The following is a 13226-nucleotide window of genomic DNA, read 5'->3' on the forward strand; positions in this document are numbered from 1 at the left end:
ACTATATCAAAAATATCATATTTTAATTTGTTTAATTATTTATTATTTTTAAATAATTATTACTGTAAAATATCTCAAAAATATTATGTTTAATTTTTTTAATTATTTATTTTATTTTATTTAAGTTTAAGTATTTACAAATTACCGTTCAATATAAAAATATTATGTTAAGTATAAGAATATTTCGTTAAAAGTAACATTAAAAAAATAAAAAACTGTTAAAACCAATATTTTTTGTTATCTACATACTTATTATATAGAAGACAGAAGAGATATAAAACTACATTCATTATAATAAAAAAATAAGTTTGAAATAATTAGTTGTTTGTTTTCCGACAAATAGAAATGGAGAACACTATAAAATTATGTCTTTAATTTTCATGAAATATAGATGTGTTCTTAAAAAGGAATTATTATTATTCATTTTTAAATAATATTGAATCTAAGTATTTTAGTAAGTTTTATGTATTTAATATTTTTTAATTCATAAAATTATTTCTAAATCTAAATCAATGGAACCTTAGGTGTCAATTAATAATTCTTGTTGGATTTGATATTTTTTATAAGAGTGATGGAAATTTCTGCTTGTCATTAATAAACAATAGTTTTTTTTGTGGTATTAATAAATAATAAATTGATGACAGTTGTATACTACAAAATTTAATTGGATTTATAAGTATGATCACTGTTAGAGATATTTTCACTTATTCTTGACAAATACTTGTACTTTTTTTTTCGTGGAAACAAATAGTACTGTTAATTATTGTAGTTTTATCAGTTTTTTTTTTAACTATGAATAATAATTTATTCAAGGAAAAAATACATATTATATATGAGTTTGATATTAGTTCTTGAAGTTGAATTAGACATACAATATTGGTACTGTTTAAATAAATGTTACTCCTACAATAATGAAAGTCTAACTATTCTAATCTAATAATTAGTACCACTTAAACAAGCAAATTTAGCAATTTGTGCAACACCATTTTCAAAGCTTTATTCCCAAGATTTATGTGACTTAGTGTGGCTGCCCTCCTGAATTTTTTTATTTTGTTTTTCTAAATATAAATGTAACTTTTTATATTTTAGTTTTTTCTAAATAATTTTGTACTATTATACACTCAACATGTAATATTTGTATTTATAGTATTATGTTCTTAATATTTATATATTTAATATAATTATTTAAATTTTCGAAAACTCCTCCCGTAGAGTAGAGTTTATACTAATAATAAAATTATATATTTTTTTATTTTAAAGCATTAATAAGGTTGTCAATTGTTACATTATTTGAGTTAGGAAAAAAGAACAATAATTCTTATAGTAAATAATTTATTATTTATTAATTTTCTTTTCTTTAAAACTCTCATTTTACTCGTTTGAACAATATAAAAGTCCATGTTTTATAAAATTCTTTTGAAAAAGTAATGAAATGACACGACTAAACCCTCTAATTTCAGTAGTGTTTGCATGCATCACCACAAAAATTTAGTGGACTTGGAAAGAATGATAAGTCTCATGCACTTCATTATAATTTAGAAAATTTATTATTCCTCCATTTACATTTTATATCATTTATTAAATTTCATTTTAAATATACAAAACTCATATTTTATGCATTATCATAATCACTACTAAAATGAAGCATCAATCTTACTCTTAAAATATATACACATGTTTTTTTTAGTTTGAAAATTATTTATATTTTTTCTTCATAATTATAAAGTAAGTATTTTTCAGTATATCATATGGTATTGTCTTAATCAAATTTATTCATTAAAACATGTTTAAAATGAATCATTTCAATTGAATCTTTTACACATAATTATACGGTGTTTCTAATTATTTTCTAAATTGATAAAAATTCTACTTACGAACATTCAATTCAAATTTAATGAAATATTCTTAATTATTTACTTTTCATGTTAAGAATATACCAACTATAGAAAGTAAGCAACCCTCCAATTTTTTAATCTAACACACACTCCTTTAAAATTATCATTGCCAAAAAACAAAAAATTTAAAAGTTAATTATACTAAAAATTCAAATATAAACCAACCTTCATTCAGTTTTATTCATATATAGTAAAATTATATTGTTTTAACATATGATTGACAATTGGACCGATGTGTTGTTAATTATCAATTTTTTTTTGTTTGAATGATATCAATTTTAAATTTAATAATTATATTGTTTCTTGTTGCTATCGTGACCATCAATTTTCATAAAACATATAATGATTTTTGGAACAACATAAGCAAAATTTTATTTAGTTTTTTTCCCATATATATATACACTAGAAAAATTACAAATTTGAAAGAAAAATATGCTGGAATGCATAGTAATATGTTTAGTGCTTTCGTACTAGATTAGGTGCACATAATTGTAATTAACACTAAACATGAATGTTTAGGCATATTTTTTTCTAATTAATAATCCTAATAATTAGTACTGACAAAATTTGTAACAAAAAAGAAAATATTAGCACTGCTAATTACTGCTATAAGGAAATCCGACAGAACATAACGACATATATTTAGTTTAATTAAGCAAACAATAATAATTAAAATCCAAACACTAAAAGGCACACTTGAAACCTTAATTACAGACACAAAATCCCTGATTGGAACAACTAAGATTTCATCTGAATAAAGAAAAAGAATTATAGAGTGAAAGAAAGGTACTTGAACAGCATTAATAGTTTTTGTTTTAATTAAATATGAATATTAATAATATTATTATTATTAAATGTTATTAATAATAACAAATAGGGGTGATGGAGTAGTAGGGCAAAACACTAACTAAATGATTTAAGTGGAGCCCATTTTGTTAATCATGTTGTGGAATTGCAAGAACATGACAGAGAGTTATAAAAGACAAGAAAGGTCCAAGATTAGGGATCACTAATGATGATTATCAATGAAGATTTTTTTTAATTAAAAAACTAAATAAAGCAAATTTGTTTATATCTAATCATTAGTAATCTCCCTTTTTTGCTCTAAAAATAAACCCAAAACAAAATTATTAATGTCCAAAGAGAATACAAAGCTAGCTTTGAGAGACACAAATTAAACAAGGAATCAAATAAGGTTGACTGAAGAAGAATGTTTGTGATCTTCTTTTTTTTAGGGTTTTATATTTTGTTTGCAATTATTAATTTTCTTTTTTGTTAAGAAGGGTATTTTGTTTTGTGGGGGCAAAACAAAAAGGCAAGAAAGCAAGGCAAGGAAGCAACATAAATTGGGATCTTTTCTTGATCATGTTTTGGGTGACAAAGTTGAGAAGATAGTCTTCCCCAAATGCCAAATCAAATTAGTTTGCTTAATTAATAGTAGTGCATTTAATTTGTTGGATTTAATAGTAGTGCATTTAATTTGTTGGATTTTTCTTTCTTTCTTCTCAATTAATTTAAAATGTTTATTGCTGACCCTAATCATTTCTATATCATCTGTTGGTTTTGTGAAAAGGGTTTCCCAATAATCTAGTTACTAATCTAATTGGTTCTCAAGTCAAATCTCTCTAATCTACGATTATAATTAATCAGATTTTGTCCCTTGTCAAATCTCCCTCCCTAGCATCTTAATAGCCCTCCAAATTTTTAACTCATTTATTTTAATTAAGTTGTTTATTATTGTAGGTCACCTACTTATAATTATATAAACAGTTAAAATATGACTTTTTCTTCCCTCTTGTTTTAATAAAAAAAAATTAATAATCACACTTAGTGTATTATTTGTGTCCATTATTTATTAATTCTTGGCAGTGGATTAATATTTTATAAATTATTTTCCATTGATATTCAAAACCAGCTTTTTTTTTAATTAAAAGCTAGTTCCAAAATGTTCGGTCCAAGGTAAGAATTACTTAAAGCAATCGTAAATGGGACATTTGAGAAACCCAACTTATTATTTTATGTTAATTTATAGACTCTTAAGCACATAAAACAAGGCATAAAAAAATTGTTATTTATTTTTTTGGTACATATTAATGCTAATCCCCAAAGACAAAAAAAGCAAATAATGATCCTCCTTCCTCTCCCAGCTCAAATGAAAAAATTAATTAATTGATTAATTATTTTAATGTATGACAGAATCAATTAAATTTAAAATTCATGAATAAGGAGTCAGATATTATAAAGAAAGCACTTTTAAGATCTTACAAAGGAATCAGTTAAGATAGTGTAGGCCATAGTTAAATAAACAAAGGAAGATTAGTGGAGAGGGAAAACACCTGAGCTTTTATGCAAATATATATATATATATAATGTGTTATCATATATACTAAATATCTACTACTAAATTCTTCTTTGAATGTCACTAAGGGCCAAAAAGGTCATTAAAAAAAGAAAAATGTGCAATTTATTTTGAAATGTTCCAAAAGGGAAATCTGCTTACATAAGAGAAATCTTAAGTTGAGGCCAAAAGGATTAGCTTTACTGCTTTTTTTTTTTTTTTCTCTGTTCTCTCTCTTATGATATGAAATGATATGAGGGTCTTGGAAAACCTTTCAATACAAAACCTTTCAAACCCTCCACTACAACTATTTCTTTCTGTTTGTTCTTCTGCTCTTTTTAACTTTACCTGCCAAAAAATATTGAAAGATTGAGAAAGGTAAAGACATTGATATGTGTATGGAAATATGTGTATTTTTTTTTAATTATTCATGGGTTGGTAGATTTTGAGCCATCCATTTATGGTGATAAAGGGATTCTTTTTTGGTTTTCAAAAGGCTTTGGAATCAGCAATTTTGCTGTCATTTTTGTTTTTGTGAAATTTATAAATAAATAAAAAAAAAAGTAATATTGCTAAGCTCAAATTTGGAGATTTTAGATTTGGGGTTACAAATTGTTTTACTTTTGTTCATGGAGTATCTTCATAAATGGGCTCTATAAAATGAACTAGTTGAACATGGTCTCCTAATAATGTTGTATGAAAACAATAACTATAAAGTGTTTTCAAACCTATTTGTTTTTCCAAATTTGGTGTCACTAAATTGGTTTAGATGCATTACATTTTTGTTGAAAAATCCCAACTTTAATTTCACCAAAACATTGGATTTGGAGAGAAAGATATATCCCCAAATTTAAACCTTTTTTTGTTTTGTTTTTTTATCATATTCCAAAGTGACATGATAAAAGTTTTGGAAACTCAGATTTCAGTTTTAGTTTCTTAAAATTTTGACCCAGTTAAATTTTTAGTTCAAAGTTTCATTTGCAAAATTTAAACTGATAAAAAAATAAAAAATAAAAACTGGAAGAGAAAAAATGAGTGATATAGTTCAATTAGATGACTAGCTTTTCCATTTCACTTAACACGTTTAAGCTGGCCCATTGGGCCTACTCAAGATACAAGATCAGGATGCACCACTTTCATTCTTCGATCAATGATTTATACCACTTTTTTTTAATGATCTACTAAAAAAATACAAGACCAGGATGATGTTAATTTACTTTTAAGTGCTGCCACTTTTATTCTTGAATTAATCATTTATACCACATTTTAAAACTGATTTGTATATCATTTTACAAGGTTTGTCACTTGTATTCTTTACTATTACACTTTTTTTCCCCATTTGTACAACTGTTTCTAACAATTATGAGCAAACCGTAGAAAAAGTTGTACAAATCTTTACTTTTGAATCTAGTGATATTATGCATTAATTAAGCCAATTTAATAGTACTTGTGATGTTAACCAAAGCCCTTTTCAACTCATTGATACCAAACAGCAATTAATTAAGCCATTTGCATTTTTTAAATATTTAAATGAATCTTTTAAATAAAAAACAAAAATTATTGACTTGGACCAATCAAAAGCTGCTAAATATGCATCTACACGACACTTAACGGTCACCTACCTGCCATTGTGACAAAAGATATCTATGCTGAAAAAAAAAGACTATTAAAGTACAATTATTCAATAAACATAGGTATTTACGTCACCAACTTTATACATTAATTAAGCCAATTAAATAGTGTGAAGTTAAACCAGATCCCATTTCAACCCATTGATCCCAAAATAGCAATTATCACCTTTTTTTTACTTTTAAATTAATTAATAAAAAATAAATCTATTGTATGAATATGATACATAATGAGTAGAACCTTGCTAAATTCCATCCTTCCACCTAATGCCAATGATGCTACTAAATTTCATATTGCAAGCCTAAGTTCATCATAATGTATAAAACTTATAGATTATTTTGATGCTCCTAGAAAACTTATAGGTGGAATATGAAGTAAAAAGAAAAGGAATTTACTCTTCTTCTTCAAAGTCCAAAAGAAAATCAGTCAAGTTCTCTGAATCTTCTACAGCCTCATCCAACGACATACCGCCATTGTTTTTAGGTTTAGATTTAGACTTGCCCTGCAAAATTAAGAAGTTAAAATTTGATGTTGTAACTAAGAAGCTTGAAATGCCAAGAATAAGCAAATAAATAGACTTGTATGATGTAAATTAACCAAGAGACAAAGTAAAGTAGAAAAGTTTTCATTTTTTTGGTCACGAGAAGTCTTTTTTTTTTCACTGCAATGCAACCACTAATGAAGTAGGTGCTATGAATCGATTTGTCCTCGTGATAAAAAAATTTCCTTTGATTTCTTCGAAAATAGGTACAAAAAATCACATTTGTTTTCAGGGAGAATCAAAAGAAAATGCTTCTTAAGGAAAGACCTATACCGTTTGTCACCACTACACTGGCACATGCTGTTTAGTTTTCCTAACCACATTCAACATTACTAGAAAAACAATGTCAGCTGAGACATATAGTGAGAATACAAGAAATTATCACCTTTGACTTGCCGGGAGTTGTTTTCGAAATGCTCCAATTGCGTGCAATTTTCCCATCATCTACAACCTCAACCTCAACCTCCTCAGCCTCACTATCCTCATCCTACAAAAGATAAGGACAAAAGGGAAAAAAAAAATTAGTTATTACTAATGCAACCACATTACAAGTACATTGGCGGACGCCGACCCCATTTGAAAGCAAACCGCCATGTTTTTATTAGTTATGACTTAAGATGATGAGGTGAAAAGACTTGCCTCATTTTCACCAATGTCAACAGCCTGTGCCATAGCTTCTTCTATTTCTGGTACCTGCTTTTGTTGCAATTGAAAATTCAATATAAAGTGAAACAACAAGCAAATAAATGAGAAATGATCTCTTTCATAACTTTCCTCTCAACAAAAATCCCAAAATTTAGCTACAAAGCAAAAACTGCAGCATCTCATGCGTAAGAAACATGGCAGTGGCAGAAGTTTACGATAGAGAAATTTGTGGAAAAGTAGCTTTATTGTAGTTAGAAAAGATAAAGCTGAGGTGGTTAACATTGCTCAAGTAATTGCTGTAATTAGAGTTATTGATCCTTTCAATTAAACCTTTGAGAGAAAATATAAGTGGACCCAATTTCGTATGCTCATTAAATGATCACCTGAACTTCTTCAGTCTTATCTTTTGCTAGAAGTTTTTCAAGCTCTTCCCTGGATATGATTTTTCCATGCTGATCACAGGGAGGGAAAAAAGTCAGAAACATAATCCATTCGGGAAGAAACTATTGTGTAACTTCAGTTTCAAACTATCTATGACATGGTGTTAAAGATGGAATAATGTTCTTTAAAATGACATTTGGTTTATGCAAAGTACTGACCTCCTTAAGAAAATCGAGCATGTTAGGTGTTGGTTCATGAAAATCTGGGCCCCTATAATCAACCACTTTATCTGGTTCTTGAATATAGTTCACAGTTGGATAAACTGGATCACCACCCCATACTGCAAAGGGCAAAAGTAAGAGTCACTTATCACAGTGCCATCAAATAGACAAGTAGACAGCAAAGAGATTCCTTATTTTCAACCTTGACCCCTTCAATTCATAAAGAGCAATTTGATTAAGAACTATCAATTATTATGGACTATATTCCTTGTGAATACTCAGCATTACCTTGATTTCATAGTGCTGGAAAGGTTTATTAAAAGTTACAGAATATAATTAAAAAAATTCTTACATCAATATCACAAATTCGTTTAAATATTATGCACCTAATCACATCCAAAATATTACAATCTTCAATGCTCGAATGATTGAACAAATCCAGCCAATGAAAAACGTTTTTAGCGATTGCACACCATTAATGTAGTAGAGTTTAAAACCCATGAGATTTGAATGAACTGAAAATTTTAATGATTTCTCATGGATTGCTAGTAATATAAATCTTAAGAAACAAGAAACAATCACCCAGACAAAAAAAAAGTAAAGTGGATAAAGCAGGGGATACTTGATAACTACTTTGACCATCTTATTCTTCACAAAAATAATCAAAATATTCAATAGACTAAACTGAAATAGAAAAGAAAAAATCTCATTTGAAAGATGTACTAGCAGAGGATGAAAGCATTACTAAACATATCAGACAGAAAAAAAAATGCACAAATTTATTAGCTTTCGAGTAAGTACTTTGCTTTATTTGATCCTCGCGCATTCGCATGGCTAAAGGATCCCTGGGTATGCGGATATCAGTTCCCATCATTATGCGATACTCTCGATCTGTTTGATGACAAAACATTTGTATTAGTTGTGCTATTTCATCTTCACCAGTTTCTTCATAATGCTTCTGAATAGCCTCCCTTGAAGTGTCCTTCTTCCAAGCTTTAACCCATTCTGAATAGAATGCTATTGGACCATCTCTACTGAGCCTCTCTCGTTCTACTTGAAGCCTACATATAAATAAATAAATAAATAAATAAAATTTTCTGGTTCGCAAGACAAATGGTCCCGGTAAACAAATAGTAAACTGAAAAGCCAGGGGAAAAAAAGTAGCCTTCCATGAATTATCATCATAATCAAGACAAGATAATTCATCAAACCAAACAGGAAGAGAAAAGGAAAATGAAGACGAGTCATTTCAGTTCCTCATACATATCTGATAAATAATGCTATGGGAAGTTGACTGGACTAAACTCGTATAATTAATTCCATCATAGGTTTGCAAACAACCTTAACACTTTATGGCTTTTTAAAGTTAGCGCAGCTGATATCCACCTTTCCGAACTTAGATCAACAAACGATTTTTGTAAATGCCAAACATATTGTACAGCTTAAAACATATAAGCATTTGGTTGTTTGCACCCTGGTGGGATTAAAACAGAGATCTTCAGCTGCCATCTTAACAAATAGTTTTCTTGCAGATGTTGTGTTAGGGTCTTACCCATGTGTACTATTTTCTTTTCAGCTAAGAAGCAAAACAAAACTTTTTATACCATTCAAGTAGTTGACATGTTGCATTTTATTACCGCTCTACAAAACAACTTCTTCCTCTGATAGATTGAAACAGAACTATGTCTGTGTTAAGCTCCTAATTTCACTGTCCCGACATATAAGATATATGCATGTATTCAAACTACAAAAACACAGACACACACTTACCTTTCTTCCTTAAAAAGGTGTCGCCTAGCTCTGTAAAGAGCTGTTTCAGTCAATGTTGGATGGTCACCATAAAGCTTTACCTGCCCAGTCTCTGCCATTGCTTTGAGAAAAACCTGAAATTAATACACAAGCTCAAATCTGGAACTAAAGACCATTTAGAGAATGTCTTAGGTGGTGCATGAATGTAAAAATGGACAATCAATCAACAGATGAACTTCGGGCAAAAAAAGAAAAGAACAAAATTGTCAATTTTTTTTTTTTTTTGAAAAGAGCTAGTACATAAGCATGGCTGATGCAAACCCACATGCACATGCATATAGGTCCACTTATCAAACTTCAACAAGTGATGATATACACCAAATGCAAGATATATTGATAAACTAATCATCTCATCATTCAATTTTTACATATAGAAAATGATTTGTTTATCTATGCACTAACCGTTTCAACATCAGGTCGTCTCCTTTGCCACCTAGACCACTGTTCCTTGTCTGGCTTTCTCCAGTTCCACCAGAGTTCTTCACTTGTGAGTGACTCCCCAATTGGTTTTTTCACTTTAGGATCAATAAAGGCATGAGGACGTCCCAATTTTTTGTCAAGCTCATATCCAGTTTTTTCGTCCTTATCAGGCTCAATCTGATACTCAACAAATTCAGATTTCTCTTTTGGGTCGTCCATGGCATCCTCTGAAGTCTCAGATTCTACTAAATCAGTGGAGTCTACAATTACTTCAGAGGATTCATGAGCAGCAACTGATGTTGAATGCTTCTTCCTCCTACTTCCAGGACTTTTTCCGAATGATGGAGATCCAACAGATTTTCCAGTAGGCTCAGGAGCATTGGCAGCCCTTACTCGACTAGCAGTGCCTTCTGGCCAATAATCCTGCTCCGGAATGCTGGCACGAGCACCAGATGCTGGTTCAAGCTCCCCAGATGTTGAGTCTAAATAACTGTAGTACGGTGGACGCTCAACAGACACTTTCTTATAGTTTTCATCTTTCTTATAGTTTTCGTCTTTCTTCTCACACTTGATCGAAGGCAGTGCAGGTACTCTCTTCAACGAACCAGTTAAACCAATTCTGACTTGAAATGTTTGAGAACTTAAAAATGATGTCTGTGTAATTCGTTAGGAAATATAAATTCGGAAGTTTAGCACCATATAGAATAATGAAACGGACAAGTAAAAATAAGGCTTAGAGCCGACTACATCACAACATCAGGTCAACATATATTTTCAAACAAAAATTACAATGAGGATAAAATTATTAGCATAACTTATGCAACAGCATCATAAAATATGGTACACATGAATAAAGAAACAATGTATGGACAGAGCATACCAGCCTAACAGGAAACTGGATACGTGGAAGCAAAATTGATCAATTCATGTTTATATACATTTCTATAAGCATGAAAAGAAAAATAAGCTTCTGCATAGTACAAAAGAAGTCATTGCTTCAAAAGCCAAGAAAATCACTCTCTTAAGAACTTCACAACCATGTGAATGAGCATACATGTGTGTGTGAGGGAGACCTACATTTGTAACTATAACTGCATTCACTGACATTTTACTGCCAGTACCAACTAGTGGAAGTTATTAAATTGTAACCAAATAATAAAATGACTAGAAAATATGAACAAAAATAAAGATAACTGTTTGAAAACATCCACAGATAAAATTAATAAAGAACGTGGAAATCTTTCAGAGACAAGATTTCATACTCAAAATCAACTGCTTAACTAAATCATACTCTACAAAATCATAATTTGAAAACACCAAGTAACTCTTCCAATTAAAATTCAGAGAATGTAGGCAAATGGATAATATGTTAAGTTCTTAGCAGTTTTTGTCTTCAGATGTTCAGGCAATCCCTGTCCTAAACTAAGGCAGATGGTTTATTGGGTAGAGTAGAGTTACATTAGTTCCTATTCTACATTTCAACTGTTTTCTATTCTAAATTCTTTAGGCGACGACACAGAAATGGAAAAGCTCGTGGTCTCCTTTCAACTACGGCAAGTCTTATTTTAAATACAGTTGATCTTTAATCTACTCTTGTCTATTCACATATACTTTATGCAAGCAAACCAAAATATAAAAAACTTTGCTTTCTACTTAATATAGCAATTCAGTTTGGATGGACATAACATGAATACGAACTCTTTATGAAGGGAAGGACACAAGACTAGAGCATCGAGAAAAAGTGTGAAATTATGAAAAAGAATATAAACCTGCAACTTGAAACATGGGTTCCTAGCAATATAGCCATCTGCAGAGACTGTACACCTCAACCCTTTATCTGCCATATAAACACCCCCATGTAGAAGATTTTTTCATTCAAAGTTTATACTTTGTGGGGAGCAAAAAAGGAGGAGAGGAAGAAATACACACCTTGGTACAGCCAAGCTGCTGATGTAGATGCCATTTTGCTTTACCCCAGTAAATATATCATATAAATCTGACCAAAGTACACCAACAACACAAAAATAATCAGTTACTATAAAAACTATAGAACCCCATTTGGACTAAAACGAGAAACAGAACCGTAAAACCTTTTCCATATTATTAGTATTGCACTCACACTCTACTTGAAAAACGAATTTTTTTGGGGGGGTTGCAATTACGCTTCTGGGTTACTCACAATTTGTCTGAGAATGGAAGAAAGCTGAACTTTTTTTAGTGTTCTGCTACGCAACTTTGGTGGGTTACTGAAAACCAATGCGAAATCTTTCTAGACAAAAAGATAAAACATGAGAATTTGAAAGTTAGAACTTCATTACCTTTCTGAGAATGAAAACTGGAATGGCTAAGGTTTCGGTCTGAATTCGAGTGACCTGTCTGCTTGAGAGAAGGTGGTACAAAGACTGATACAAAGGTTTTGAAAAGTTAAAATGGATAAAGTACTGCCGCAAAACCCTCTTTCTTGAGTCTGAACGCGAACCTTTTATTTTAACTAATCCTCGGAAACTCGAAATTTGCATGTACAAATAATTGTTTGTTACCCTTTGGTTGAAAGGATTGAAAAATAATGAGGGATAGAAAATAGAGATAGCAAAGAAAATGGTTTCTAAAAAAAATTAATGATAAAAGCAAAATTATATAAATTATTTTGATTTAAAAATGTGGGCAAATAGATAATTTAAATTATATAAACTGTTTTCTCTTCAAATTTGCATGGAAATTTTTTGGTGAATCCACTTATTTTTCTCTTTAAGTTTTTCTTTCTCACTATTTTTACTAAACATACTTTTTTTTCTCTCTCTACATTTTTCATGTTAAGTTATGGAATATAAGAGACCAATGACCATGCCCGATAAACTGTTTCCCTAAGTTTATTTTAAGCTGATTTAATTCTTAGAATTAAAAAAATCCCATTAGTAAATTTTAGGTTTTTTTTAAAGTAATAAATTCACCTAGTTTTTTATAAAATAATTTTTTTGAGAAATTATTTTTAAATTAGAATAATTTATAATTGTTTAGTCCAAAATTGGACATGATGACGTGGTGTTTGAAAAAGGAATACGTGGCAACAGAGCATTGAGGTTCCTAAGAATTGGTTGACACAAAGAGATGTTCGAGTAGGCTTCATCAACATGAAGGAAGCAATTTGCCTTGCAAAGGTTGAAGAATCACAAAGCTTGCTGCTCGAATGGAATGACATTGGTCGAAGGCAAGATAACCTTATGAAGCTGCTCGAAAGAAGACAATTCATTCAACCAGAATGACCCAGATTTCACGAGATATTTATGTAACTAATATTTGAACGTATCTTTGGTATTATTTTGAATATGTAATTGATAACTCTTGAA

The 13226-nt window shown here is 29.9% G+C and overlaps 1 protein-coding gene across 3 annotated transcripts; it reads right to left on the minus strand.

The window, feature by feature from the left end:
- Positions 1-5878: 5878 nt before the first annotated feature.
- On the minus strand, positions 5879-12373 carry LOC133802611 (protein PLASTID TRANSCRIPTIONALLY ACTIVE 12, chloroplastic). Of its 3 annotated transcripts, XM_062240958.1 has the most exons (12): positions 12198-12373; positions 11999-12065; positions 11809-11875; positions 11649-11716; positions 9862-10533; positions 9421-9533; positions 8452-8711; positions 7648-7769; positions 7432-7500; positions 7043-7099; positions 6789-6890; positions 5879-6364 (listed from the first exon to the last, which is right to left on the minus strand). In XM_062240958.1, the coding sequence occupies exons 3-12, from the start codon at positions 11840-11842 to the stop codon at positions 6254-6256; spliced, it is 1608 nt and encodes a 535-aa protein (XP_062096942.1). In that variant the 5' UTR covers positions 11843-11875; positions 11999-12065; positions 12198-12373; the 3' UTR covers positions 5879-6253. The 3 variants fall into 3 exon arrangements, with proteins under 3 accessions (XP_062096942.1, XP_062096941.1, XP_062096943.1); XM_062240957.1 differs by lacking the exon at positions 11999-12065 and having other exon boundaries at positions 12198-12372; XM_062240959.1 differs by lacking the exon at positions 11999-12065 and having other exon boundaries at positions 7043-7096; positions 12198-12371.
- Between the last annotated feature and the right edge of the window lie 853 nt (positions 12374-13226).

The sequence above is a fragment of the Humulus lupulus genome, chromosome 9 (assembly GCF_963169125.1).
Source record: "Humulus lupulus chromosome 9, drHumLupu1.1, whole genome shotgun sequence".
Classification (NCBI taxonomy): Eukaryota; Viridiplantae; Streptophyta; class Magnoliopsida; order Rosales; family Cannabaceae; genus Humulus; species Humulus lupulus.

What these genes read in the sequence shown, in the direction of transcription:
- LOC133802611 (XM_062240958.1), bottom strand. Translation starts at nt 11,842, where the DNA reads ATGGCATCTACATCAGCAGCTTGGCTGTACCAAG. An exon ending in TGCTCGATTTTCTTAAGGAG is followed by an intron (nt 7,501 to 7,647) that starts GTCAGTACTTTG and finishes CCCTGTGATCAG; the next exon opens with CATGGAAAAATCATATCCAG. An exon ending in CAACTCCCGGCAAGTCAAAG is followed by an intron (nt 6,365 to 6,788) that starts GTGATAATTTCT and finishes TTAATTTTGCAG; the next exon opens with GGCAAGTCTAAATCTAAACC.